Source organism: Mastigoproctus giganteus, chromosome 3 (genome assembly GCF_048544385.1).
Source record: "Mastigoproctus giganteus isolate SK-2022 chromosome 3, ASM4854438v1, whole genome shotgun sequence".
Taxonomy (NCBI): domain Eukaryota; kingdom Metazoa; phylum Arthropoda; class Arachnida; order Uropygi; family Thelyphonidae; genus Mastigoproctus; species Mastigoproctus giganteus.
Genome location: NC_143577.1, coordinates 251161600 through 251188995, shown reverse-complemented (window position 1 = coordinate 251188995; position 27396 = coordinate 251161600). Strand labels below are relative to the sequence as shown.

The following is a 27396-nucleotide window of genomic DNA, read 5'->3' as shown; positions in this document are numbered from 1 at the left end:
CTATTTACAGATTGTCTTTTGAACCATAAATTTATTTTGGACTTCTTTTGTGTGCATTTCAGGACTTCTAAGAACATTGTGTGCAAGATCACCTTACTGTCATTTTAAAGTAAAATCAGTTATAAATGAACCCTTCCTTCGGAAACATGTCCACTAACACTTTCTTTTGTTAGTAGACATGTAGTAGTAGTGGCATGTGATGCAAGAAAGCAAGTGTATGCAGCATCAGCCAAAAAAAAAAAAAAAAAAAATCACACCATTCCCTCCAAATGCCTGTCCAGTTCCTCCTTAAATTTATTCAACTTAACTTCCACAACGACAGATGGAAGTTAGTTCCAGCAATTAACCACCCGCTGGCTAAAGGCGAATTTACACACATCTATTCTACATCTGTCCTTTCTTAATTTGAATTTATGCCCCCCCCCAGGTTCGTAATCTGAACAAGTGGAAGGATCCCATCAGAATTCATCGTGCTCAACCCATTCAAGCACCTCAATCAGATCACCGCGCAGGTGCCTAGTCTTCAGCCACTGCAATTTGCAGAACTTTAACTCTCTCTTGGTAAGAGGATTCTTTGATTCCCCTCGCCAATCTTGTTGTCCTTCTCTGTACATGCTCAAGCAAATCTACATCCTTCCTAAAATGAGTCCTCCCGACCTGTACGCAGTACTAAAGGCATGCCTTACCATTGCCTTATACAGAGGGACAATCACCTCCTTTTCCCTGCTAGCAAAATTCCCATATAACATTGACAAAACCCTGGCAGCCTGTCTGCATTGCTCAAAAAACTTCATATCTGACTGCACAATTACTCCATTTTACATTTTCTACCACCTTAAGTGTAGTACCTTTCTTACCTTTTTTTTTGACTACCCTATACTTTCTTATTCCAAAGGTGTTTTTCCTTCTGCTTGGAAATTTGCTCATATCCAGCCAGTTCCTAAAAAGGGTGACAAATCCCTCCCATCCAATTATCGTCCCATTGCAATTACTTCTACTCTTTCTAAAGTAATGGAGAAATCAATTAACCACCAACTCTTAAACTACCTAGAAAGCTTCCGTCTGATCAACGATCGCCAGTATGGATTCCGTCAGTGTCGATCCACTGGTGATATTCTGGCTTATGTTACCCATTTATGGACTAATTCAATGGAAAGGTTCGGTGAAACACAAGTAGTTGCTCTTGACATCTCAAAGGCTTTTGATCGTGTTTGGCATAAAGGTCTTTTGGACAAGCTTCCATCTTATGGTTTGCCAACGGTTTTTAGTAATTGGTTATCCAGTTTTCTCTCTGATCGCTCACTGAGGGTGATGGTAGATGGCTCTCTGTCTTCTAACTTCTCCACTAATGCCGGTGTCCCCCAAGGTTCAGTTCTTTCCCCCACTCTTTTCTTCTTGTATATCAATGACCTTCTTCCATTGACTGGAAATCCTATCCATAGTTTTGCCGATGATAGCACATTGCATTCAACTTTCCATTTTGAGAAACCTTGTCCGGCTCAATCAGCTTCAAGTTCTCGAAAATCTGCTGCCAATTCCTTAAATGCCGATCTTCAGGTAATTCTCCAGTGGGGCAAAGACAACTTAGTTGATTTCAACCCTTCTAAAACTCAATCTTGTCTTATATCTCGCAAAAAGGATTCTTCTGCTCCTATGCTTATCTTTAGTGACACTCCGATTTCTAGGCAAAATGATATATATCTTTTGGGGATTACCCTGACTTCTAATCTCTCTTGGCACAAGCACATTACAAATATTGCTTCCTCTGCATCTAAAAAACTTGGTTTTCTCTTTCGCTCTCGGCGTTACTTTTCTCCCAAACAGCTGCTCACTCTGTATAAATCGCAAATCCGCCATGCCATGGAATATTGTTCCCACATCTGGGGTGGTGCCCCCAAAACCTCTCAGGCTTCTTGATTCCATTCAGAAGAGGGCAGTTAGGTTAATTAATGATTCATCTCTAACAGAGTCTCTCCACTCGCTGTCTCATAGACTCACTGTTTCTGCTGCATGCCTCTTCTACAGATACTTCCATGGGCACTGTTCTTCTGAATTGGCTTCTATAATTCCCGCTCTCTCTTTCAAAACAGTCCGAACACGTGCCGCCACCAGCCAGCATCCATTTACTGTCCAACTTCAAACCCACAGAACCAACTTTTCATCTTCCTCGTTTATTCATTCAACTGCCGTTTTCTGGAACAACCTTCCTTCATACGTATTTCCTGAAAATTACAATCTACAGAAGTTCAAGTCCAATATCAACAAATATCTTCTTTCGTCTTCTCAACCTCCAACCCAAGCACGGTACTAAGTACTATGGGTTATAATACCTCTCGTGTTTGGGGTTCTCATAAAAAAAAAAAAAAAAGTACCACACAGTCGGTGCGTTTCTCTGGGGTTACTTCTACCCATATGTAGTACTTTGCATTTGTCAAGGTTAAACTTCAGTTGCCACTTCTTAGCCCATCTGCCCAAATTATCTAGATCCACTGCCATTGCTGTCATTAACAACCCTGCCAACCTTTGTATCACTGCGAACTTCGACATTAAGCCTGATATATACCTTCATCAATATCATTGATAAATATACAAAACAGTGGACCCAACACCGAACCCTGTGGGACTCCACTAATAACATTAGTCCACGAAGAGTAGCACCCATTGATTACCACCCTCTGTCTTCTCCCAATTAACCATCCTTTTATCCATTGTAGCAACTTACCCTTAATACAGTCAGTCCTCGTATAACACGAGTTTACACTACACGAATTCGATCATACACGATTTATAAATGGGGGAACAATATCTTATATAACACGAACCGAATTCGCTTATGCACGATTCGCCTTTGTGTTTACAAAAAATGGCAGTCGAACGCAGAATCACCCCAACCGAACACAACACGATAGGAATGAAGAGAAGATTCTGAAAATGTATTTGTTTTTATATCAGTGAAGGGGAAACACATTTCACCATAATAATGTAAAAACCAACACAATTCCAGCTATCGGTATAATCGCAAATGCAACTAGATCAAGTTTACTACCTGTTTATAACAGATTCCACTGGCAGAAACGCAACTGGAAATTGTTTTTATTGTTTTATGGTAGTAACCCCCTAGAAATGTGCTTTAGTAAAATGTGAGGTGTTAATAGTGTATCTCTGCCTTTATGGTGTTGTTTATTCAGTTGCTACACGCGCGCAGCTTTGTTTGTGTATCAAGTGTGCCTCCTCGTTTTGTAACTGTGCTTTATTCCCTAAAAATGAGTAAAATACTTAAAAGGTGTGAAAAGGAAGCGTCCTGGTGAAGACACTGCAGATTCAGAGAGAAAAATAAAACAATATCGATAAACAGAGGCGGACTGGGTCAAAAATTCTTACCCCGGAAAATTTGTAACGGCCTCATACTATGGTTTATGGCCAAAATCACACTGGCCTCCGGTCCACCGGGGTTTCCCCGGTAAAGCTTATGGCCAATCCCTCTCTGTCGATAGAGAAAAAATATGAAATTGTGAAAAGCTTTGAGCGAAATGAAAGACCATATGATATTGCACAGGCCTAAATGAGGCAATGCCGAGAATTACAAAGAATGCAGAGAAAATAAAAACAACTTTTCATAGCAGGAACAACACAAAGTGTAAATCCATTAGATTAAGACACAAAGAATTGGAAGAGATGGAACGGCTGTCATCTGTTTGGATAGAAAACCAAACAAAAACCAAGTTTGCTTACGACAGAAGCAAAAGAATTAGCAATGATTTATTGCGTAATAGTCATAATAAAATACATAACTATTTTATTACGATTATTTATTGTGTTTTTGTAATGTTTTGATTACAAATGTGTGTTCAATCTTGGGTGGTTGGCACCTAACCCTATTTTTCCCATAGGGCCTCTTGTTTATATTGCATGATTTTGCATTGCAAGAGGGTTTCTATAAACACAACTATCATACTATACGAGGACTGACTGTACCATTCTGCTCCAATTTGTACAATAGTCTTCCATGCACAACAGTGTACAAAAGCTTTCCTGAAATCCAAGTATATGGTATCAAAATTATTTTTTGCATCCAGTTCCTTTGTAACCACATAATATCCTATCAGATTTGTCAGACAACTTTCCCTTAACAAACCCATGCTGTGTCTGAATTATTGCTGCAGTCTTGTCTAGATGATCCTGCAATGCATCTTTAACCAGTGACTCCATTATTTTACACAGAACAGAAGTTAAACTAATTGGTCTGTAATTACTCGTGTTACCCTTCGCTCCCCCTTTGTGAATTGGGGATATATTTGCACATCTTCAGTCCGTGGGAACCTCCCCTGAGTCCAAGGATGCTCTCATAATTATGGCTAAGGGTTTGCTTAGTTGCTTTGCTGCCTCCTTTAATATAACTGGATTAATCCCATCTACCCTAGGTGCTTTTCTCATGTTTAACTTCAACAATTTCTCCTCCACTTTGCTCTCAGTTATTCCAAAATCATTAAGTATCCTGCTACAATTTGATAACCTTCTGCCAATTTCAAACCTTAATAATTCCTCATGTGTGAATGTAGATGCAAAATACTCATTCAGTTTGTTTGCTATCTGAGGAGCATCATCAACAGTTGAACCATCGATGTCAAGTGGACCAATCAGATCTGTCCCCTTCCTTTTAGAGTTTATATAAGTAAGGAAACCCTTGCTGTTTTTCTTAGCATCTTTTGCCAAGGATATCTCGTAATTTGCCTTTGCCTGCCTAACCTCCTTTGTGACCTGATTACAGACTGGCTTATATCTGCCATAGGCTTCTGAGTCGCTTGATAATTTATATGCATCCCATGCATTTTTCTTCTCTGTTAAGTCTTAGTTCATTTGATAACCATTTAGGCCTAAACCTTGAACAATATTTCTTAATAGGTATTAAACTTCTAGTAGCATCCACAATTAATTCCTTGAATGCTTCCCACTTAGAATTTACTGTTGGTAACATCGTCAGTTGATGTTTCCTTCGAAAAAGTCTATCAATAAATGAAAGTCTCTTAATTCGCTAAAAGTCAGTTATTCATTAGTTAGAACATGGAGGCAAAAATGTTGAAGTGTGTAGAAAGTTTTCTTTGTCCTCTTCAACAGTATCGACATTGTGGAAGAATAAACATCTTTATATATCAGCACTGGAAAAGAACATAACTAGAAAGAAAAAAAAAAATTAAAGTGTGAGGTTACAAATGTTGATTGGGCATTGCTTGAATGGTTCACTACACAAAGAAGTGCTGGATTTTTAATAGACTGTCCAATCTTGAAAGCTCAAGTGGAAAATTTGCTAAACAATTTGGACCCCACAGGTTTGTATGTAACAGCGGTTGGCTGGATCGATTTAAAAACCAAAAAGAAGCACATTAATACAAATAATATTGTATGTATATATTATTATTTTTTTTTCTCTCTAATATTTCTTGTTTTTTGTATCTTTTTATCAATTTATTAAGAATTTAAAAAAATAGGAACTAGGTTTCACTCATCACTGATATAGCGAGTGATGGTTATAACGAGAAAATTCTGTTGATCCTTTGCTGCTCGTTATAACAAAGTTCAACTGTAAATAAAACATTTTTTAGAGTAGATTTGTATTCATTTTAATTATACTGTGTCTTTATTCACTTGATGTATTTTGGTTTCTAGTTTACAGCTCTTGAACCACAGATTCCAGGTATGTTTGATTGATAATGTTTTCTCTCTGAGTGTAGAGTTATTTTAAATTCTTTTATTCAAGGAGAGTGTTAGGAAAGAAGCATTCTGCATGCATTCCTATATCAAGGTAATTCCTCTCATTACTTTGTAAATTCATAAGTAAAGTAATAGTAGATAGAGGAACTATATTTTGCAGAGACCCTGGGATGTAAGAATACCAGAGGATTGGCAACAACTGAATTGAAGGTGCCAGGGATATCAAGGGAGAGGCAATGAGATTCTCTTTTTCTGCCATGTAAATGTAGGAAATGATCTAAAATAAATTTACTCTTCATACAAAGCCATCAGTGCTGTAGTTAGAATTAGTAGAATACTCCCATTTCACTCATCCATTTACTCCAAATGCTTGTCTAGTTCTGCCTTGAACTTATTAAAGTTGACCTCTACTACTACAGATGGAAGTTTGCTTTAACTATCAACCACTTGCTGGCTAAAGGCAAATTTCTGCACATCTATTCTACAATTGTCTTTCCTCAATTTGAATTTATATTCCCTCAGGTGAGTAATCTGAGCACGAGGAAGAATCTCATCAGCATTGAGCTTGCTCAAACCATTCAAGGCCTTATACACCTCAATTAGATCACCTCTTAGGTGTCTAGTCTTCAGGACACTGCAATTTGCAGAACTGAAGCCTTTCTTGGTAACAGCAACCCTTTGTTCCACTCACCTTTCTCTGTACTACTCTTTCCAGCAGCTCTACATCCTTCCTAAAATGAGGCCTCCAGACCTGTATACAGTACTCTAGGTGTGGCCTGACCATTGCCTTATACAAGCAAATAATCACCTCCTTATTCCTGCTAGCAAAATTCCTGTATATCATTGACAAGACACCATGATCTACTCTTGCAACCTATCTGCATTGCTCAGAAAACTTCATATCTGATTGCACAATTACCCCCAGGTCCTTTTCATTCTCCACTACCCTGAGTGTGGTAACATTTCAATTGGTACATTACCCTTGGGTTACTGCTACCCATATGCAGTACTTTACAGTCAATGTTCAACTTTTCCAAATCCTGTTATCTGTTAAATGTCCCATTCCATTTTAAGGGTGTTGTTACAATACTTCTGGTAATATAGTACACATGTTAATTTTTCTTTCTCTTTTTTTTTTTTTTTTATAATGTGATGCAACTATTCTCATTACAGAGCCAGGTACATGACTTTCATTAAATTAGCTGCATATCATCTCCAGCAGTTGGGCTTAAAAAGTTTATTGAAAGATAAAGTAAGTAAAGTTTTTTCTAAATTATTACATTTTTCAATGTGCAGTAGTGTTTATTTTACAAATTATTTCTCTGAAACACTCAGCAGATACACTCACTCACTCACTCTGGTGTGTGTGTGTGCGCGTGCACGCCAGTCTCTTGAAGCAGAAATGCTTTATAATTTAACTGCTGGACATTTGATGGTCAGAGTATTGAGAGTGAATCAATAAAACTAAGATATAACACTTGCAGTGACAGGAGATTAACCCCTTCCCGGAACATTTTTTTTTTCTGGAAAATGTGCCTAACGGATCGACTTTTTTTATTTTACAGATTAAAAGTATGCATCATGCAAATACTCATTGTATAGTTTGTTTTTTATTAATTTTTTTGTAGAAAATACATGGGAGTAATTAACCCATTTGGGCTATCCTGAGTTATCTTGTGTATGCCAAAGAGTGTGCAAATTATACAGATTTTTTTTAATAAATTAGCGCTTGAGCTAAAAGAAAGGCACAGAAACACTCTTCATTACTCATTATATAAATAAATTTAAAAAATAAGTGGTACTCACAAGCAATAACCTCCCACCACGAGCAATAATCGCGAATATCTGACACATCCCTACCACAAGTGGACAGGCGAGGTAAGCATCGCTTATGGGTGGCGGTTCAGGAGGGTGCCAAAATATCTTTCGATATTTTTTTTGTGAATTATTTTCGTGGGTTCAGTATTCTTCATTTAGGATGGCAAATTATATTTTGCTAACTGACGGCACAGGAGTGCATGCTACTGTTCTGACATTGCTGTACCATATAAGTAAAACATAAGCCAGTCGTCTGCTGCCAGGAAATCCTGAGAAATCTTGGGATTTATCTGGCTAATGAAAATTAGCCAGATAAATGCCGGAGAAAATACGTTTCAGTCCTAAATTTAGTGGTATTATTGTTTGCTTCAGGTATTATTGTATCCCGAGATCTTTCATGTAGTTCCAAATAACTTAAAACTAAAAACGAGATATCTCAGGATAATCCACGAAGGGGTTAAAGTAGGCGCTCTTGGCACACACTTATTCCATTGTTCCTGAAAGTGTGGGAGTGCCTCTGAATTTTAAGACGTTACATTTTATTTTTTTAAGTTTAGGTAACAGAAAAATAGTAGTGTGCCATAAGAAAGCCTACCTTGTCAGTCATTAAACAAGTAATCTTTTGTCATTTAGCACTAACTGATACACTAAGGTATCAGTTCATCATTTCTATACTTACCATATGTATGGTGCACTATGGCCATAGATGCTGATGCACCAAATAAATCCTCAACCAACCATCATTTCTACTGGTTGAAGGGTATTCAGAGTGATTGTTGTATTTGACAGATGTTCTCCCCCAATTTAAAATGACAGTGCTTGGCTCATTGTCGTATCTCCAGTTTTTTCAGTTACGTTTCTAGCACTGTCTTTTCTATTTTTGCACAATTTAATGCATGTGCATTGTTCTGTCCTTTTGGACATGATTAAATGCAATACAGATTTTCTGACTGCAAATGCTAAGTGTGAACAAATAAATGAATAGGGTGAGCTGAAAATGTGATTGAATATGTAGTAACAAAGGGCTGCTCTTATCAAGAAAAGCTTGAGGAGACATAAATTCAAATTGAGGAAAGACAGTTGTAAAATAGATGTGTGGAAATTTGCCTTTAGTCAGCAGGTGGTTGATTGCTAGAACAAACTTCCGTCTGTCATTGTGGAAGTTGATATAGCTTAAATAAATAATAAATTTTGGGAAGAACTGGACAAACTTTCGGAATGAATGTTGGGTGAAATGGGAAGGTTTTTTTTTTTTTTTTTTTTGACTGATGCTATATAAGCTTGCTTTCTTGCATCATATTCCTTGACTAATACTAATGCACCAAATAAATGGTGGCATTAGCTCAGTGAGACTTGTTGGAGACTTGTTCAGTTTGTTACTTTTGGATAGCCCTTTGTATATTTGTCAGTACCAGTCTCTGGATTGCACAACCATTCCTGGATTCAGAAATGAGACATCCTTGCCAAATCTGTGAGGGGGTGGTAGGAAGCAAAAAGAAAATCAGTGCCTGGGGGGGGGGGGGATATATGACAAACAAAACTATGGTGAGAATCTCTATAAGCAAATGAAAACAAGTAAACAAGAGTACCATGTTATGGGAAATTTTTCTGCCCCTTATTGAATGGAGCATTTGACAGAAATACTTCTGTCAAATGCTCATTGGAGTCAATTTTTAAATCATCTGGAATTGATTAACGATATTGAGGTATCTTTGCATTAAGATCACTTACTTTGCACGTGGTTGCACTGCCTTTAGTACACAACACAGCCTGTATGCATCATGGCATAAACTCAAGGTGCTGGAGTGTGATCACAGGTATGATCGCCTTGAATAACCTGTGATGACTACTGCATTTCACAGTTGCAAGGCGTTCAATTGTACCAGGTTCCAGGTGCTGTATGGGTCTCATTCCACAAATTGCACATGTTTAATTGGGCTGAGATTGGGAAAGTTTATTGATCATAAGAGAGAATGCAGAACTCAATGGAATGGTCATCAAACCACCAGTTTAAAACTTTATAGCCATTTAACATGGGGTCATTGTATTCTTGAAAGATATGTTGGAGTCCACTACGATAATCACCATAAACAGGTGCACAGAGTCAAAGTGATGGATCTCTATGAGTTTTCAATGAAGTGCTCATCAATAGGTACTAGGAGACACGGGATGTATCCCATACAAAAATGCTTTAAGCTACTCCATCCAATCTGTACAACCTCCTTTCATGCAGTGGGATTCAGAAGCTTAGTGTTAAATATGCCACATTTGCTCCCATTTGTCCACATGCTACAGTTGAAAGTGAGATTAGTCAGACTAGGCATCTCATTTCCAGTTATGCACTGCTTAATGACTCTTTTCCTATACCCACTCTAGGTGCATTTTCTTGAAATGGTCTATCAGTAGAGATACTCTGGTGGGATCACAACTGCAGTATCCCAACCATACTAATGTTTGCATCCATGTTGAAATGGGTCATGTCACCTTGTGCTGTATTGCAAGATCATTGTTCCATTGGCATGTCTTATTCTGTGTGGACAGCTTTAAATTTGATTTATTATTTTTTTTTTGTTTATTTCTAATGAAATGGTTTTATTCTATAAAGTTGTAAGGTTTTTGTTGTAGTTTAATTTAAAATTTAATTATTAAACTAGCATTAGTGGCCCCACATTTTTAATTTCTGGAAAATATTCTGGGCTTTTTAAATTCTGCTTGAATAAAGCCAGCATTTAACCTCTTTTTAATGCATTTCAATACTTGTGTTATTTTTGGTTTTCAAAAAAAAAAAAAAATAAATAAAAAATAAATTCAGAAGGAAATTACAAGAAACATTTTGGACATAAAATAGAAAACCTCATTCTCTTCCATTTTCCAGTTTAAAAAGACAGTTAAGTGTATGAAATTTCAAACATGTTTATGCACATATGTATTTCACATTTCATGCATATAAATATTATTAAAAATTAAAAAAAAAACATGCAATCTGCACTGTTATTACTCCCATTTTTCAGGTTTATTTCAAATTTGGTGCACTTCACAATGTGAGCAATTAATAACTGCTTGTCCATGCCACTCTTCAAACAATGAGTTGTTCAAACAAATAGTTGTAATGGTGGCGGTGGTGTCACCTGACAGATTCTTCCATGCAATTTCTGTACAAAAACTATCTATAGAAAAAAAATATAACACTTAGGAAACTATTTTAGTGAAAGTGGCTGTATTTCAGAAGGTAGAAAAATTTAAGATTTTTAATCATTGGTTAATGCAGGAACACTATTTTCAAGGTCATCTCTTAGGCGACCTGCCACCACTGCCAGGTTAAAAGTAAGTGGTATTTTTATTTATTGCCTAACTCTAACTTACATGAAATCATTAGTTTTATTCATGGTGAGGGACTCGCACAAATTCATTTATCATTTTAGGCGGTGTTAGAAACAAAGTATTGCAAAGTTTAGGAATCCTGGGACAAAGAGTTTTACAAAGTAAATACAAAGGAGAAAATAGCAAATCACATTGGCCTTTACATAATGGATGTGGAGAACATCACTGACAACCCAGCTGAGGAATAGCGTTGATCATTACAGATAAAACTCCCTTCACAGTGAAGGGAAACCATGCTAGTGAACCTTAACACTGTACATTCTGCAACATGGAAATTACAGAGTTATTTACTAGAAACCTCTGGACTGAAAAGCAAGTACCCTGGGACAGACTACTTATACCCACTTAATGTGCATTATGAATTATTGGATAAGTCAATAACCAGTCCATAAAGGTGGTCCAAAGAAAAAGTTAACTAATAATAGAGAAAATAATGGTGACAGTGATTAAGAATGCAACAATGTCATCTAAATAGGAATAGTTTTATAAAGAGATAATCTGTAGCAGTAGAGGCATATGATGCAAGCTTATGTAGCATCAGCCAAAAAAAAAAAAAAAAAAAAAAAAACATTTCACACATCCATTCCCTCAGTTTGTCTGGTTCCTCCTTGAATTTATTTAAGCTGTCAACTTCCACAATGACAGATGGAAATTTGTTCCAGCAATCAACTACTCACTTGCTAAAAACAAATTTCTGCACTTCTATTCTACAACTGACTGACTAACCTGATAAACTATTATGATTAGTCATGAGTTGGATGCAAGGAATAACTTTGATATTATTTATTTTGACTTTAGCAAAGAATTTGATTTGGTCCTGTGTGAGAGATATTGCTGTGAATGATGAAACATGTTGGGATCACATGTAAGATCCTTGGATTGATTATGGAATGAGAGGGTGCAGAGAGTCATAATTAATGGTTACTGTTCATAATGGGCTAGGTTAGAAGTGGAATACCTTGGAGATCACTGCTTTGACCACCTTTGTTCTTTCCTTTAAATGACATTAAAGGGATTAGTCAATGATGTGTGAAGATTGGGAGGATGATTAATGAGTTGCATCAAGCAGCACTGCTTCAGGACAGCTTATACAGGCTTTGGGACTTTAGATTTTAAGCTGGGGAAATAAGAACTCCAAAATAACTTATGCATTGAATGGTATTGAGGTAAAATGGCAGAAGTAAATTTGGAGAGTTATGATACAGGCAGACACAAAATTTTCTGTGCAGTGCATTGCAGGCACCAAGGAGAATCCATAGCATCCTATTGATTTAGGGATCAATTACTCATGGAGATAGGGAGGTAATAATTCTGTATAAGGCACTTGCAAGACTGCACTTGAGATACTCTGACTACAAAGGCTACACTTAAAAGGACATAAAAGGTTTTTGAAAAGTTTGAAAGACGGATAGCATTTAATTCCAGTTAAATTGATCCAATTAAATCTCCTTTAAGTTAACCAGTTACCAAGCTACATAATTGGGTACTTTAGAGAGGATCTAATTGAGGTTTATATTAGGCTATGAGAGGGATAGTAAACTGAATGAAGTGAAAATTTGGTGTGACATAAGCATTGGGAGATCAAAATTGAGAGTAGGAGTTGTTTGTTTGTTATTTGGTTTTTAGGAGCATTAGCAACTAAGGCCATATTGCTCCGAGAAATGCGGTTGTCATTCCCTGACCTTTCCTCATCCTCCGTATTTGGTGGTGACAGGCTCGAACCCCAGTCTAATCAAGAAACTTGTGCTACGCACTGCTGCTCCTTCCCACCTGGCTACGGAGGTGCCGAGAGTAGGAGTGTGTTAGGCATAATGACTGATGAGTATAATGAACTGTACAGGGAAATAGTGGGCCAGTAAATCAGAGAATCTTATAATGGGGGATTTTAATTTCCCAGATATTGACTGGAATTTGTGAGTTGGTCACTCACACACTAGCAAGGCTTTTGTGGATTTATTGGATGATTGTTTTCTACATCATGTTTGGGAGGCAACTAGAGGGAGTAATACTCTTGATCTGATTATCAGTAGTGATTCTTCATGCATTAAGAATCTGCAGATAAAGGAACCACTAGGTGGCAGTGATCAGTGTGCTGAAGTGGGATTTACTCAAAGGAGTAAAGGGAAGGGTTTTTGCTTTCGTAAAGGTGACTACAGTGGTCTGAGACAGTATTTAAATTCTATACGGTGGGACCAACTGATGATGTTACCAACAGCAAATTCAAAATGGGAAGCATTCAAAGAATTTATCTTAGAAGCTACTGGGCTTTACATACCAGCTAAGAAATATCGTTCAAGGTTTAGGCCTAAATGGATGTCAGATGAACTAATGAGGCATGTGAAGAGAAGAAAAATGCATGGGATACATATAAATTAATGGGTGACATGGAAGCCTATGATAGATATAAGCTGGTCTGTAACCAAGACACAAAGGAGATTAGGCAGGCAAAGGCAGATTATGAGAAATCCTTGGCAAAAGATGCAAAGAAAAACAACAGAGTTCTTTACCTAGGTAAAATCTAGAAGGAAAGGGATGAATCAGATTGGTCCACTGGATATTGATGGTTCAACTGTTGATGATCCTGCTCAGGTGGCTAACAAACTAAATGAGTATTTTGCACCTACATTCACCCATGAGCAGTTTGTCACCCTCCCTGAATGAGGTGAGTTAAACTTTGGCAGTGAGCTAGATGATTTTGTAATAACTGAGAGGAAAGTGGAGGAGAAATTGTTGAAGATAAATAAAAAAAAAAAAAGGACCCAGGGTGGACGGGATCTATCCAGTTATATTAAAGGAGGCAGCAAAAGAAGTAAGCAAACCCTTAGCCATAATTACGAGAGCTTTTTTGGACTCAGGGGGAGTACTCATAGACTAGAGATGTGCAAATTACAAATTTGCACATCACACAATTCACAAAGGAGGATCAAAGGACAACACAAGTAATTATAGACCAGTTAGTTTAACTTCTGTTCCAGGAAAATTAATGGAGGCACTGGTTAAAGAAGCACTGCAGGATCATCTAGACAAGACTTCAGTTATAGCTCGGACACAGCATGGTTTTGTTAAGGGAAAGTCTTGCCTGACCAATTTGATTGGATACTATTCACAAAGGAACTGGATGCAGGGAATAACTTTATCATATATTTGGATCTTAGAAAGGCTTTTAGTACTGTTGCACATGGAAGACTGCTGCACGAATTGGAGCAGTGTGGCATTGGAGGCAAATTGCTGCTATGGATAAAGGGATAGTTGAGGGGGAGAAGACAGTGGTAATCAATGGACACTGTTCATTGTGGACTAATGTTATTAGTGGTGTCCCTCAGGGTTCAGTATTGGGTCCATTGTTGTTTTCTGTATTTATAAATGATATTGATGATGATATAAATGATATCAAGCTTAATGTCCAAGTTTGCAAACGATACGAAGGTTGGCAGGGTTGTTAAGGACACTAATGACAGTAGGCTGCTGCAACAGGATCTAGAAAAGTTGAGCAGATGGGCTGAGAGGTGGCAAATGAAGTTTAACATTGAAAAATGTAAAGTATTACATATGGGAAGCAGCAACCCCAGAGTGATGTATCAACTCTGTGGTACTACACTGACAGTGGTAGAGAACGAAAAGGACCTGGGGGTTAATTGTGCAGGCAGATATAAAGTTTTCTGAGCAGTGGCAACGGTCTGCAAGAGTATGTCATAGTGTCTTATCAATGATATACAGGAATTTTTCTAGCAGGGATAAGGAGGTGATTATCCTCTTATATAAGGCAATCGTCAGGCCACACCTTGAGTACTGTACAAAGGGTACTAGGAAAGTTTTGCAATATGACGCAACAATGAATCACAGGAAGCTGCTTGTTGCTGCATGTTGAGACATGTTCATACGTGCATAGTAGCCGCCGCGCCAAGTCGATGGGCTCAGTTATTCATTAGTAGTGAAAGTGTAAAGTGCTTGCGATGGCATCGTGGTCACGAAATGAGATAAGAACAGTTTTGCGGTATAATTTCGTGCGTGGTTTAACCATAGACCAGTGCTTAGAAGAAATGACTCTTGCACTAGATGATGATTGTCCACATCGTACAACGATATTCAAGTGGTATAGAGAATTCCAAAGGGGAAATTTCACTCTGGAGGATTCTGAGAGGCCGGGAAGGCCACGAACGTCAGTCACAGTGGAAAACGTTATTGCTGTGAGGAAAATGCTTGACGAAAACAGGCGAGTGACCTACCAACAGATAGAGGATACTTTGGGCCTAAATGCACCAGCAATTCGTTCGATTCTGCAAGATCATTTGCACGTGAAGAAACTTTGTTCTCTCTGGGTGCCGCGTCAACTGACTGAAGAGCAGATGACACGACGTGTGACTTGGTGCCGGCAGATGTTAAAAAAAGTTTGATAAGGGACAATCTCGGTATGTGAACAACATCGTGACAGGTGACGAGACTTGGCTGTACTATTACGATCTGCCGACCAAGGCTCAAAACAAAGTTTGGGTCTTTGATGATGACGACGACACACCCGTAATTGTCAGAAAATCCCAATCTGTAAAGAAGAAAATGATAGCTGTATTTTTCAAATCGAGTGGAATTGTGGAACGTGTCATTTTGGACACGCACAAGACAGTCACAGCTAAGTGGTATACTGAACAATGCCTGCCTAAAGTCATTGGATCTATGAAGAACCTGCGGCCAAAGTCAAGAATGGACACCTGGTACCTCCATCACGAAAATGCTCCAGCTCACCGCGCCAAAGCCTGCACCGAATATTTGACCACGACAGGACTGAAACTTCTCGAGCACCCTCCCTACAGTCCAGACCTTGCTCCCTGTGACTTTGCACTGTTCCCGCATGTGAAAATGAAGCTAAAAGGGAGGCGGTTTTCCAGTGATGAGGACCATCTACGGGCTTGGGACAACGAGTGTGCTTTACTCCCTAGTGAAACTTGGCAGAACTGGTTTAAAGATTGGTTTCGGAGGATGGAGAGGTGTATTGAATGTAGAGGAAATTACTTTGAAAAAATTAAATAAACAAAGCTGTATTGCAAAACTTTCCTAGTACCCTTTGTATACAGGTCTGGAGGCCTCATTTTAAGAAGTATGTAGAGCTGTTGGAACAAGTACAGAGGGGGACAACAAGATTAGTTAATGGAAGAAAGGGTTGCACTTATGAAGAAAGGCTTAAATTTTGCAAATTACAGTGTCTGGAGACTAGGCACTGGCGAGGTGATTTGATAGAGGTGTACAAAGCCTTGAATGGTTTGAGCATGCTCAGTGCTGATGGAATTCTTCCTCTTGCTCAGAATAATCATTTGAGGGCATAAATTCAAATTGAGGAAAGACAGATGTAGGATAGATGTGTGGAAGTTTGCCTTTAGCCAGCAGGTGGTTGGTTGGTGGAACAGAATTCCATCCTTTGTTGTGGAAGTTGATAGCCTAAATAAATTTAAGGCTGAGCTGGACAGGTATTTGGAACAAACAGAGGGGTGAAATGGGAGCATGTTTTTTTTTTTTTTGGCTGATGCTGCACAAGCTTGCTCTCTTGCATCATATGCCTCTACTAATGCTAAATTTTCATAATGTTAAGTGAGGCTTGTATACTGGATTCTTGCTAGCTAAAGGAAAACTGGATTCAGTTTTCCTTTAGCCAGCAAGTTGTTCATAGCTGGTATAGTTTCTCTCATTGATAGTTGAAGCTGTTGGTTTGGGGAAATTCTGAGTCCTCTGGATCCAGTACCACAGAAAAGCGCAGTAGAACTGGCCTTGGATCATATAAAAACCCACCAGTACCAAAAGTGCATGCTATATGTGGACTCTCTAAGCGTATTACAACCCTTATCCAATGTGAGAAGCACTCACCCAGTGTTATGTCGGGTGCAGCAAATATTACACTCCCTCTTAGAGTTAAATTTCGATATTCGCTTTTGCTGGGTCCCTAGCCATGTTGGTATCAGAGGCAATGACTTAGCTGATGCAGCAGCAAAATCAGCAACGCCACAAAGTCGCATCCGCTTGTCAGTCCCCTATACAGACTGCAAGCAACTGATCTACAAAAAATTACACCCGCGTTGGCAAGAATCTTGGAATGGGTGCCCTACCAACAAGCTAAATGAAATTAAGCCTGAAATAATGCATTGGCATTCTAGTCAGCGCAGGGTCCGACAGGAGGAAGTAATTCTTGCCCGGCTACGCATAGGACATTCTCACCTGACGCGTTCGTATTTGCTGAGGGCTGATGATTGTCCTGTGTAAAGCAATTTTAACTATCCATCATATTTTAGTCGAATGTACATATTTTAGTAATGAACGCCGCTCATGTTTTAATCATCTGTCTGAGCCTTATACACTCAGGCAGATTTTATCTGACGATGACAATGTGTCAGATGTATTCAGGATTTTACAACTGATTAATCTACATAGTTTTATTTAGATTGCCCTAATGTTTAATATATTGTAAATGTTTTATGCCATATTTTTGTTTATAATATATTAACTAGATATGCTATTTTATATTTTATTACCTTAGACTTGGTGCACAATAGCCTTAGATGCTGATGCGCCATTAAACTTCCGATAACTAACTAACCAACCACAGAAAATGGGGGAAGGGCGCGCTGTGCACACACCCACACACACACACACACACGAAAATGTTATTGCTTTCTTGCACTGTATGATCAACTCTAATACTGTTAAATGCTGATTTATTTATGAACAGTTTTAATGAATATTTTGTCTTATTCTTTAGCTGGATCAGACTCATGGAGAGACCAAAAATTCATCTTCCACTGGTAATAATGACAAGCTTGCTGACAAAGAAACTGGTGAAAGAAAGGAACCAGAAATAGATTTAACATTAAAACTTCCTCTACCTCACACAGAAGATGGAAAAGATGTTTCAGTAGAAACAGATGAATTTAAGAAGATAGTTGAATCCATCACAAATGAAAATAAAACTGATAGTAAGTATTAATAACTGTATTCAGTTTGTTATGGTAATTTTCAATGTAGCTAATTATAGTAAAAACCTTATTTTGTTTATGAAAGCCTACCTCTTCCAAAATCCATTAATTTAATAGGAAGGCATTAATAAAATTATATATATTTAAAAAAATCCTATGTGGAGGTGTTGCATCTAGTGGACCATGTTTTACAAGTAAACACAAAAGCACTAGTGCATAAAAATAAAACAAAAGCACTCTTCCTCAGCCATTGTGTAAAACTATTTAACATTATTAACTTATGCAACATTATACACACTAGTTTGAGGATGAAAGCTCCAAAAACTATTTTTATTTATTTATAAATTTGATGATTTCCATATGGAATTGTGGTGTACACAATTCCACATGGGAATTTTGTAAGTGTATGTAGATATGACTCCTGAGTAATATCTTCACAAATTATCTGTGGACTCACAATCATCTGTGTTGGTTTTGAAATAAATTCATCTGGATAATCCCAGTTAATCTACAAAATGAAAGAAAATCTTAAATTTGATTAAACCTAAATTTATTTACATGAGCATCTATTTATTTATTTATTTATTTATTTACAAGAGCTTAGTTGCACAAAACATTGAAGCAGCTTAACCTTGTTACATGTAGTTGTAATAGGGACACATTGAAATTGACCCGAATTGAAGTGTTTGTTCAGTAGAAAGAACAGTTGCTTTTCATTTTAACATGTTGAATGTATACAGACTCAAATTTAAAAAACTCTGAGAAGAATGTTCAAATTAGCAATATAGTAGTAAAAACTGAAGGACTGCTGAAATAAGCAGAAATCAAAGTTTGGCGATGCGGTTTCTGAGAAATTCTGTGTTTACATGAATCTTACAAAATGTAATGTCAGACATTCCACATTTATTTCTGTTATCGAACCTAGACTGACTTTCCCTGTAATTAACCTCCAGTTAATCTGGTTAATAGGAGTCTACTTTACATTAGTCATTACAGAATGAAAACTGTGTGTGTGTTTTAACCAATGGCTGTACTTGATATTTCAAAAAATATCTCCTGCTGATTTTTCTTGATTGATGCTGACATTTTTTTGATGGCTTTTTTTATTTTTATTTTTTTATTTCATCATCTACATGGAATCTGTCCTGCAAGATAATTTTTCAACCTTCCAGAAACATAAAAAAGTTTGAGTTACTCTTTCACCCTCTGCACATGAAATAGTCCAACAACATTCATTTACATTTTCAGTAATTTCTCCTTTCTTATTAACTTAGGTTTTTTTTTTTTTTTTTTTTTCACTTTTTGAAGATTATATTTTCTGTGAAACGTAAGAAATAATAATTCAGTACATCCAGTATGAACACTAAGTAAGTATTTAATAAATTGTTAAATTGAAACTTGATGCTACCATTAAATGGATGTTGAAGTTATATCCCAAAATTGCAGAATGTTTGATCTGTTTGTAATGGATGCTTATTTGGCCTTTTCCCTGAGGTAAAAACAGTGCCACATTCTCTGTTTGCACTTGGCTGCAGTTTTAGATGTATATTTCATAGCAAGAGTTTTCTTGGAGAATTTGGAGCTTTGTGCTTTCACTAACACATGGTTTTGTTTTTTTTTAGTGGTACCATGATTACTTTAGGCACTCTATCCAATGTAGGTAAATATACAATCATTGTCACTACATGTCAATTCTCTTCTCACTGTAGAAAATTCCTTGCTATCATTTTATTATTTAATTTTTTTAATTTGGTTTTCATTTTATTATATTCTAGTTCCATTTTATTTAACATGATGGAACTGTATGTTTTCAATAGTAAGTAGTATGAATCACGCTACAAATTTCTAATGTATATTTAGAACTTACTTCTGCATGTAGTGAGGTGGATTTGAATTAATTCTAACACTTATTTTGCAAAAATCTTTGGATAAAAGCATATTTTAGGAAATATCATTGCTCTACCAATGTTCCAAATTTCTCTTTACAGTTGATAATACAAAAGAAGTTCTTAGAAAAGCTGCTCAATCTGTAGGTTCCTTAAAGGAAACAGGTAAATTTATTAAAATCACTTTAATGCCAAGTTTTATTTTTTATTGAAAATTCCTTCACCTTTAATATTACTCATTATTTTCCTTTATTGTGACTGTTGATTGATAATTATTAGTGTTAGTTACATAGGGCAAGGAAGTCCCACTTTTATTTTATTTGGTTTTTTTTTTTTTTTTTTTTTTTGCTGATGTAGGCTTTTGCTGCACTGGCCAAAAAAAATATATATATAGATATAATAAATAAATAAACTACCCATGTGTTTGTTTCCCTTCTCATGTAGATGTTGACATTGAATTTTTCCAAGCTGTCAGCCTCAGTTACCCATGGAGGTAACTTATGTTAGTAATTAACAACTTACAGGATAATAAAAAACTTTCTGCAGTTTAGTTTAAACCTTATTTTCTGTAATTTGAATCTATGGCCCCTAGTTCTGGAATTATAATAGTGAAAATTTTGTCCTCGTTTATATTATTGTTCCCTCTCAGAATCTTATATCAAGTCAATCGGGTCTCGTCTATGGTGTCTAGTTACCAAGCTCCGGTGCACATACTCTATTCTATTGTTAAACTATGCAAATGCCTGCAGTTTATATCTCAACATTTTTAGATGTAGCATTAGCACATGGTGCAAGAAAGCAAGCTTATATAGCATCAGCCAAAAAAAAACACCTTTCTCATTGCACCCATCCAATTGCTCCAGATGTTTGTCTAGTTCTGCCTTGAATCTGTTTAAGCTCAACTTCTACAACGACAGATGGAAATTTGTTCCAGCAATCAACCACCTGCTGGCTAAAAGCAAACTTCCGCACATCTATCCTACAACTGTCTTCCTCAATTTGAAGTTATACCCTCTCAGGTGATAATTCTGAGCAAGAGGAAGAATCCCATCAGCACTGAGCATGCTTAAATCATTCAAGGCTTTATACACCTCAATGAGATCACCTCACAGGTGATATCATTGAGGTGTATAAAGACACTAATTTGGAAAACTTAAGCCTTTCTTCATAAGAGCAACCCTTTGTTCATTCACTAATCTTGTTGCCCTTCTCTGTACTCGTTCCAACAGCTCTACATCCTTAAAATGAAGCCTCCAGACCTGTGTATACAGTACTCAAGGTGTGACCTGACCATTTTCTTATACAAGGGATAATTGCCTTTTCCCTGCTAGAAAAATTCTTGTATATCATTCACAAGGCACCATGAGCTCCTCTTGCAAACTGTCACTGCTCAGAAAACTTCATATCTGCCTGCACAATTACCCCAAAGTCCTCTTCACTCTCTGCCATTGTCAATGTAGTACCACACAGTTGATACTTTACTCTGGGATTACTGCTTCCCATATTCAGTACTTTACATTTATCAATATTAAACTTCAGTTGTAACCTCTCAGCCCATCTGCTCAACTTTTATAGATCCTGTTGCAGCAGCTTACTATCATTAGTGTCATTAACAACCCTGCCAACCTTCGTATCGTCTGCAAACTTGGACATTAAGCCTGTTATACCATCATCAATATCATTGATGAATACAGAAAACAACAATGGACCCAACACTGAACCCTGTTGGACTCCATTAATAACATTAGTCCATGAAGAGCTGTGTCCATTGATTACCACTCTGTCCTCTCCCACTTAAACCATCCCTTTACCCATAGCAGCAATTTGCATCCAATGCCACACTGCTCCAATGTGCAACAGTATCAAAATCCTTTCTAAGATCCAAGTATATGATATCAAAATTATTCTTTGCATCCAGTTCCTTTGACAGGTCAGGGAATGACCACAGCATATCCCAGAGCAATATGGCCTTAGTTGCTAATGATCCTAAAAACCAAATAACAAACAAACAGTTCCTTTGACTACATCATAGTATCCAATCATATTGGTCAGACAAGACTTCCCCTTAACAAACCCATGCTGTGTCCAAGCTATAACTGAAGACTTGTCTAGATGATTCTGCAATGCTTCTTTCACCAGTGCCTCCATTAATTTCCTTTTAACAGAAGGTAAACTAACAGGTCTGTAATTACATGTGTCTTGCTTTGATCCTCCTTTGCGGATTGGTGTCATATTTGCAGATCTCCAGTCCATGGGTACCTCCCCTGAGTCCAAGGAAGCTCTCATAATTATGGCTAAGGGTTTGCTTACTTCCTTTGCTGCCTCCTTTAATATAACTGAATAGATTCTATCCACCCCAGGTGCATTTCTTATGTTTATCTTCAACAATTTCTCCTCCACTTTAATCTCAATTATTACAAGATTATCTAGCTTACTGCCAGAATTTAATACACCTCTGGCATTCCCCCCCCCCTTTGAATAACTCCTCATGTGTTAAAACAGATGCAAAATATTCATTCAGTTTGTTAGCTACCTGAGCAGGATCATCAACAGTTGAACCATCGATATCAAGTTGACCAATCTGATTCATCCTCTTCCTTCTAGAGTTTACATAAGTAAAGAATTCTTTGCATCCTTTGCCAAAGATTTCTCGTAATTTGCCTTTGCCTGCGTAACCTCCTTTGTGACTTGGTTACGGATCGGTTTATATCTATCTTAGGCTTCTGTGTCAACTTTTAATTTATTTGTATCCCATGCATTTTTCTTCTCTGCCACATGTCTCAGTTCATCTGACATCCATTTAGACCTAAACCTTGAACAATATTTCTTAGTTGGTATGAAAAGCCTAGTAGCTTCCAAGATAAGTTCTTTGAATGCTTCCCATTTTGAATTTGCTGTTGGTAACATCATCAGTTTGTCCCACCATATAGAATTTAAATAATACTGTCTCAGACCACCATAGTCACCTTTACAAAAGCAAAAACCCTTCCCTTTCCCCTTGATGATAGTTACCTCTTTGAGTAAATCCCACTTCAGCACAGTGATCACTGCTGATAATCAGATCAAGATTATTACTCCCTCTAGTTGCCTCCTGAACATGCTGCTGTAGAAAACAATCATCCAATAAATCCACAAAAGCCTTGCTAGTGTGTGAGTGACCAGCCCACAAATTCCAGTCAATCTCTGGGAAATTAAAATTGCTCATTATAAGACACTCTGATTTACTGGCCCACTCTATTTCGCTGCATAATTGCTCATTATACTCATCAGATTCATTAGACTTATAACACACCTACTCTCATTTTTCCTTTCCCATTGCTTATGTCGCGCCAAACACTCAACATTGCATTGTCCACCAACATCAATCGGATGCACTTCCTTAGATTTTGTTTCTTAACTAACATCATAACCCCTCTTCCCTTCCCTTCCTGTCCTGTCTATCCTTCCTGTACGCATTGTACTCCCCAAATTCCAGTTTTGCCCTGCTTATGTCTGTGTGACACCACGTCTCTGCTATCCCAACAATATCTGTCTTTTGATGTCTTGACTAGCACTTCAAGCTCATCAGATTTATTAATTATACTTCTAGCATTGGTGTACATGCAAGTATACATGCACGTGTTTCTACTCTTTGTTACCCTAACAGAGCCCATGTATTTACTTGTTCCACTATGACTCCCAGCAGTCCTGGAAATCCCTATTGCCTTGCTTTCCAGACTGCTGCTCAATTGAATTTCAATAGAAGCTGTGCAAGAATCACTTTCACCTCTGCTAGCGGCTACTGTTAATATATTAGTCCATGTATCCCCCCCCCCCCGAGCTAGCAGTTTTCTGACCCACCTAACTCTGGCTCGATAGCATCAGCAAATATTCTTTCACCCTTTCTATTTAAGTGTATCCCATCCCTGTAGAAGCAGTCTACTGTTAACAAGCACAGACCAGGCTGAGAAAAAATTCTACAACCTGAGCCTTGCGCAATCTCTCCAGGGCCGAATTGATCGACAAGGCTCTCATCATATACTCCCCCTTCTTATCGTGTTTGGGCAGAATTGCATACACTTTCAAATTCAACCCTAAGTACTTGAAATCATTCCTCATATGGACACCTTTTGCTGATCTCACTAGTTGGGTTGCCTATCTTTGCACCCTTTTAAATAAAGAGTTCTGTTTTTAAGTTCAGTCTTTATGTGCCACATATAAAGTGCTATACAGTGCCTTGTATAGTGGTTGAACAGAAGTATCATTCAGGAGATTATTCTGCACGCAAAATTTTGTCCAATCAAAATAGAACGAAAATCTGTTCTGGAACAAGATTAGATTTGGATTTTATAGATAGTGGATGATAACCAATGTAGTTGTCTTCTGAACAATGTTCTTTATTGACAGAGCATTCCTTATTTATTATTCACTTTTCTGTATCTTTGTTACATTAAGCAATTCGTTAGTGGAGGATTGAAATAATATTTGTGAAATATTAAAAAGATAAATATGAAAGAAACTCCTTTGTAAATTATCAGGGAATGGCACTCTCAAATGAGTGCAACTAGTAAAAAGTCAGCTGAGCATAAAATATTTATCTTCATAGTTGCTAAAACTATTTTGTGCTTTATGGTGACTTCTTTGTATTCTACTACAGTAGAATTTGGTAGGAAAAGTGACTTATGGAAGGTTTTTCTCTATAGGGAATAAATTAGGCAACTTCAGTATTTCCAACTTTATTTCTGTAAATGAGATTCCTTTTTTTTTTTTTTTTCATAAATAGAAATATTCCTAAGGCTGACAAATTTAAATATAATATGAAACCATACCAGTTTTCTAAACTCTACTCAGCTTACGTTTGAAATAAATTAAGCCTTTGATTTCAGTTCTGAGAGCATTTTACTTAACAGCTAAAACAAACAGTTAACTTTGGCATAAAAGAAAACTTGGTTAAACGTTAGTACTGAAAACCATTGTTTAAAATTAAGAAAATCAATGAATGCTGAAAGCAGATTTTAGATAAAAAAAAAATAATAATAATAATAAAATGTGTGTATTAACGTGACCAGATAAATGTGCACATGAAAAAAGCCCACAAAATCTGCACAGGAAAAACCCCACTGTCATAAATGCTCAGATTATTTTTAGTTTACAAAAAACAAATTATTTCTAAATGCAACAAAATTTTGAATTTATATATTTTATTTCTACTTCTATACTGTGTATTTTAATATAACTTTTGATTTTAATATAAAGTAGAATATTTGAATGTAATTGTTTGTAAGGGAAATTAGAGGAAATAAAATGCTCTGGTTTTATTGCAACTAAAGCCTTTTATTTTATTTATAAAAATTTAATTATTTTTTCTCTGTCTTACAAAGTGAACAGTCAACACTATTTTGTTTTTTTTATCAACAAACAACTAATTCAGGCATATTTCAGTGATTTATTTATATGTCAAGGGTTTGATTAGAATTTTCATTTGTAAGTTAGCCAATCTCTGCAAGTATTTCAGTTTGTCTTCTACCTGCACAGATGTGGCAACTAAGTCATGCAGTGCAGCGCATTATACACTGATGAGCCAAAACATTATGACCAGCGAGTCGTTATGCAAATTGACTGAAGAGGGACCTAGCTTGCCACAGATTGACACTGGCTAATGCAGAGGCAGGTCAGTCTACAGGTGAAAAAGAGAAGATATGATGCACTGCATGACTTGGTTGCCACTTCTGTGCAGGAATATCAGCAGATAGAAGACAAACTGAAATACATATAGAGATTAGCTAACTTACAGTAATAAATTCTATTCAAATCCTTGACAAATAAATAAATCACTAAATTATGCCTGAATTAGTTGTTTGTTGATAAAAAAAAAAAACAGTGTTGACTGTTCACTTTGTAAGACAAAATTTTTATTTTTTTATAAATAAAATAAGGCTTTAGTTGCAATAAAACCAGAGCATTTGTGTGGATGGGATCTATCCAGTTATATTAAAGGAGGCAGCAAAGGAAGTAAGCAAACCCTTAGCCATAATTATGAGAGCTTCCTTGAACTCAGGGGAGGTACCCATAGACTGGAAATCTGCAAATGTGACCCCAATTCACAAAGGAGGATCAAAGGCTGACACAAGTAATTATAGACCTGTGAGCATAACTTCTGTTCCAGGAAAATTAATGGAGGCACTTCAGGATCATTTAGACAAAGAAGCACTTCAGGATCATTTAGACAAGACTTCAGTTATAGCTCGGACACAGCATGTCTTTGTTAAGGGGAAGTCTTGCCTGACCAATTTGATTGGATACTATGATGCAGTCACAAAAGAACTGGATGCAGGGAATAGCTTTGATATTATATACTTGGATCTTAGAAAGGCTTTTGATACTGTTGCACATGGAAGACTGCTACACAAATTGGAGCAGTGTGACATTGGAGGCAAATTGCTGCTATGGATAAAGGGGTGGTTGAGGGGGAGAAGACAGAGTGGTAATCAATGGACACTGCTCATCGTGGACTAATGTTATTAGTGGAGTCCCTCAGGGCTCAGTGTTGGGTCCATTATTGTTTTCTGTATTTATAAATGATATTGATGATGGTATATCAAGCTTAATGTCCAAGTTTGCAGACGATACAAAGGTTGGCAGGGTTGTCAAGGACACTACTGACGCTATGCTGCTGCAACAGGATCTGGAAAGGTTGAGCAGATGGGCTGAGAGGTGGCAAGTGAAGTTTAACATTGACAAATGTAAAGTACTACACATGGGAAACAGCAACCCCAGAGCAACGTATCAACTCTGTGGTACTACACTGACAGTGGTAGAGAATGAAAGGGACTTGGGGGTGGTTGTGCAGGCAGATATGAAGTTCTCTGAGCAGTGCAGACGGGCTGCAAGAGTAGCTCATGGAGTATTGTCAATGATATACAGGAATTTTTCTAGCAGGGATAAGGAGGTGATTATTCCCTTGTATAAGGCAATGGTCAGGCCACACCTAGAGTACTGTATACAGGTCTGGAGGCCTCATTTCAAGAAGGATGTAGAGCTGCTGGAACGAGTACAGAGAAGGGCAACAAGATTAGTGAATGGAACAAAGGGGTGCTCTTACGAAGAAAGGCTTAAGTTTTGCAAATTATAGTGTCTGGAGACTAGGCACCAGCGAGGTGATCTGATAGAGCTGTATAAAGCCTTGAATGGTTTGAGCATGCTCAATGCTGATGGGATTCTTCCTCTAGCTCAGAATAATCATCTGAGAGGGCATAAATTCAAATTGAGGAAAGACAGATGTAGGATAGACGTGTGGAAATTTGCCTTTAGCCAGCGGGTGGTTGGTTGGTGGAACAGACTTCCATCCCTTGTAGTGGAGGTTGATAGCCTAAATAAGTTTAAGGCTCAGCTGGACAGGTATTTTGAACGAACAGAGGGCTGAAGTGGGTGTTTTTTTTTTTTTTTTTTTTTGGCTGATGCTGCATAAGCTTGCTTTCTTGCATCAAATGCCTCTACTAGTGCTAATACTAATTTTATTTCCTCTAATTTCCTTTACAAACATATACATCCAAATATTCTACTTTATATTAAAATCATCGTATAGAAGTAGAAATAAAATATATAAATTCAACATTTTTTTACGTTTTGAAATATGAAATAATGTAAGCATTTATCCGTGTGGGTAT

General features: G+C 37.2%; 1 protein-coding gene across 1 annotated transcript in view; it reads left to right on the top strand.

Moving 5' to 3' along the window:
• Window positions 1-27396, top strand: part of clu (clustered mitochondria protein homolog) — a 292499-nt gene that overhangs the window by 98185 nt on the left and 166918 nt on the right. The window contains exons 17-19 of the mRNA XM_090370384.1: window positions 6883-6961; window positions 17651-17864; window positions 19853-19915. Coding sequence (XP_090226510.1) covers window positions 6883-6961; window positions 17651-17864; window positions 19853-19915 — 356 coding nt within the window. The remainder of the gene's footprint in view (window positions 1-6882; window positions 6962-17650; window positions 17865-19852; window positions 19916-27396) is intronic.